At 29.6% G+C, this 3,606-nt stretch overlaps 1 protein-coding gene across 1 annotated transcript in view; it reads right to left on the minus strand.

The window, feature by feature from the left end:
• Positions 1-3,509, minus strand: part of LOC116841884 (cytochrome P450 4C1-like) — a 5,536-nt gene extending 2,027 nt beyond the window's left edge. Inside the window, exons 1-7 of the mRNA XM_032810337.1 lie at positions 3,131-3,509; positions 1,982-2,072; positions 1,113-1,298; positions 946-1,039; positions 634-736; positions 357-462; positions 72-178 (exon numbers count right to left, since the gene is read on the minus strand). Of these exons, the coding sequence (XP_032666228.1) occupies positions 72-178; positions 357-462; positions 634-736; positions 946-1,039; positions 1,113-1,298; positions 1,982-2,072; positions 3,131-3,223 (780 nt within the window). The 5' untranslated portion in view covers positions 3,224-3,509. The remainder of the gene's footprint in view (positions 1-71; positions 179-356; positions 463-633; positions 737-945; positions 1,040-1,112; positions 1,299-1,981; positions 2,073-3,130) is intronic.
• Positions 3,510-3,606: the final 97 nt, after the last annotated feature.

Here is a 3,606-nt window from a genome sequence, read left to right on the forward strand (position 1 = left end):
TAACTAACTTTTTTGATATATCTCCGTGTAATATATCAAACTATCGAAAAAAATCATACGGATATACATACTTCAAACATGAAGGTATCCACTTCTTCTCTGATATCTAAATCACTCAAATGATTTTCTTGCGAGACTGCTAGTAAAAGATCCAGCATGGCAAGTCGCTTTTTTCGATCTGAGTGAAACAAAAGATTATAAATATGTAATTGACATCTAATATACTTGTTATGTAACATTTGTTATTATTTCATATACCTAAATTAAGCCACGATGATTTTGTTAGAAACTTTAAAACCACAATTATAATTTTGCGTTATTAGAATGCAGTTAAAATATACATTTGAGTTACGTACATCCATGTATTTCTACGTCATCTGTTTCTATTGCATCCTTATTTGCTAAATTATGCAAATATTTATTGTTCGTGCGTTCGTGATAAAGTTTTCTTTCCGCAATAATCTAAAAATTAAGTAAATATATGAAAGAAAACATTAATTAATTTTTCTCGTAATATTGGGTTATTTCACTAATATTTTAATAATTTTTATCGGTACTTTTATAGAATATTTGTACTTAAATTTCGTGCACTATGGAGCTCACTGAATGTCGAGTAACTTGATTCTTACGTACTTTTTCAGTGAATTCATGCAAGTTCTTTAGTATCTTCTTTTGCAACCTTCCCGCGGACGTCAACGAGTATAACGCATCGATTAGTAGCCAGGGCCTAAATATTCTAAACAGCATAATTATGTAACGACACAAATAAATCTGAGAAAATTGTGATATTAGTAATTACACCTGAAAGGAATATTTAAATAAATAATAAATAAATAAAATTAAGAACTGTGAGTATGTCAAAAGATGTACATTTGTCGTATTCTTTTTCCTATAACTTTTTTTCTCTCTACAAATTGTCAGTCTAATACTGCAATTATTAATTACCTATAAACACAAAGTTGAGTCATTCGGCGAACGTCCTGTCGATATTTTGCTTGGGCTGCACCGAAGTTATGCAGAGAAATTCCCATGGCAGTTTCTATAAACACAGACAATTGTTAGATATATACTGAACAAGCTATCTATACAATTATAAATGTACGATGACTTACCGCATATTGCGTTTAGTGTGTGTTCAGAAACAAACGGTATTACATCTATTTCAACCATTCCACCAATATTCTTTAATTTGAGTGTCATGCGTTCACTTTCCTCCAATAAAATATCAATAAATTGTTGCAATATATTGAAATGAAATGTAGACGTTAACATCCTCCGTCGTGAATGCCACTTCGCCCCTAAAAGAAAAATAAGATTATGATTTACTTCATTTCTCATGTCATTTACAACTGGAATATTGTCGCAAAACGTGTAATAACGCTATGAAATGAGGAAAGTAATACTAAATAAATAATTTTTGCATATAATTAGTTGCCTTCACTTTCTTTCAGTTTATCATTTAATTAATTTTTATATGACATTTAAAGTATATGTATTTCTTAAGCTCATAAGTGTAAAAAATATTTTCTGATGTAAGATTGTTTTTTATAATCTTATAATGAAACGTTGTCACAATATTATTGCAATATTGCTGTATGGAATATTATTACGTTATTACTGTGCTATATGGAAAACTATATTTTAACAGAATTGTTCTGAAAAACTTTTTTTATCAGACATGTGAGTTATTTTCAAGAATTTCTTATCACACTCTCAGGAAATTATAAGCCCAAAAGAAATCAATTGATACTGATACTTGAATTTTATACTTATATACATCTGTGTGCTTAGAGTTATATCTTTGTTTTGGGGAGTGAACTTAATTGTATTCATATACTTCTATGTGCTTATAGTTATATCTTTGTTTTGGGGAGTGAATTTAATTATTATATCCATATTGTTACAATTCATGTTGTTACGTTCATATTTTCAATAACGTAAAACATACTGTAGGATTATAACATTAATTTTATTGCGTTACCTGTGCTAGTAAGAAGTCCGGTGTTTAACCAAGGATGCAAAACTTTATATATAAAGCCTTTCTTGATATGCTTCGAATTGTTTAATATTGCCTGAAATCACAGAAGGAGATTGTCTGCAATATCAGTTCATTATAACATTGAAATTCACACACAATTAAATAATTGTTTTACGAGTAATTTAAAGTACCGCCTCATTTCTGAGGAACTATATTTTGGAAAGTTAACTTTTTCCGTTTCATGTAGAGAACGACACAATGACATATAAATAACAATTCGAAAAGTTTCTGAATTGCATGCTCAATGATATGTAATCATTTTACGAATAATTCTTCAACACATATACGGTGTGTGTATTGTATATATGTATATATATATGTACATATATTTGGTGGCCCACGTAAAGTGTTACAAGCTAATAACTCTAAACATATTTGTCCTATCAAAAAGTTGTTTATGAGAAAGTTTCACATATTCGAGGGGCCTTTCTAGCTACGTAAACAAAAATCTACTTCCGGTTCCCCTTGAGGAGGGGCGGGGAGTAACTTCAAAGTTTCAAATGGGACTCCCTATTATACATATGTTACATATTTGGATTCTACAGGAAAAAACAAGTAAACTTTATCTGAAACATTTCTTTGGAAAATGCTCCTATCAAAAGTTATAAACATTTAAACTTTAATGAAGAGTGCATTAGTGATAAATGAAATAAGATTCATAGTTTTTCTGTTTCATTTTATTTTATTAAATGTTCGAACAGTTAACCATTAACACCTAAACACTTATTAATTCTTTGATAGGAGAATTTTCCAAAGAAATGTTTCAGACAAAGTTTACTTGTTTTTTCCCGTCGAATCGAAATATGTAACATTGTATAGGAGGTCCCATTTGAAACTTTGAAGTTACCCCCCGCCCCTCTTCAAGGGAAAACGGAAGTGGATTTTTGTTTAGTAGCTAGAAAGGCTCTTCGAATATATGAAATTTTCTCATGAACAACTTTTTGATAGGACAAATATGTTTAGAGTTATTAGCTTGTAACACTTTACGTAGGCTACTCTGTATATAAATACACACACACACACACACACACATATATATATATTATGTCTGTTTTTTATTTTATTTTTAAATCTTTCTTTACTTTTAAATACCTCGAGATCATCTGGATGACGGATAGATATTAAGGGTATAGAGAACATCCACAGTTTAAAAACAGGATAATATTTATCCATTAGGGAATGCATATGCAACCATAGTTCTTCTGTAAGACATGAAAATATATTATAAATAATGATACATAAGAAATGAACGTTGTTGCTATTCTTTTTGAGTACTATACTGCTACCGTATTTAAGCCGAACGTGGCAATAAATTAAAGAAATGTCTTACGAACATCTTATTTTACACGTTTTATTTGAAACTTCTTAAAGATTTCTTTATTCAGATATCTTTATATAACATCTATTGAATAATACTCTCTTGTAAGACTAACAAGTAACACTACCTAACTGACACTCACCGATTCAAATGAATCTTAACATACTTATTAAACACCTAAAAATATTGAACACGTGTTTTTTGTTTCTGCTAAATACGCATTTTAAGGGTAGAAATCACCCCTCAATCC

The sequence above is a fragment of the Odontomachus brunneus genome, unplaced genomic scaffold, assembly GCF_010583005.1.
Source record: "Odontomachus brunneus isolate Ranch 3 - 2012 unplaced genomic scaffold, Obru_v1 Obru_scaffold_019, whole genome shotgun sequence".
NCBI lineage: Eukaryota > Metazoa > Arthropoda > Insecta > Hymenoptera > Formicidae > Odontomachus > Odontomachus brunneus.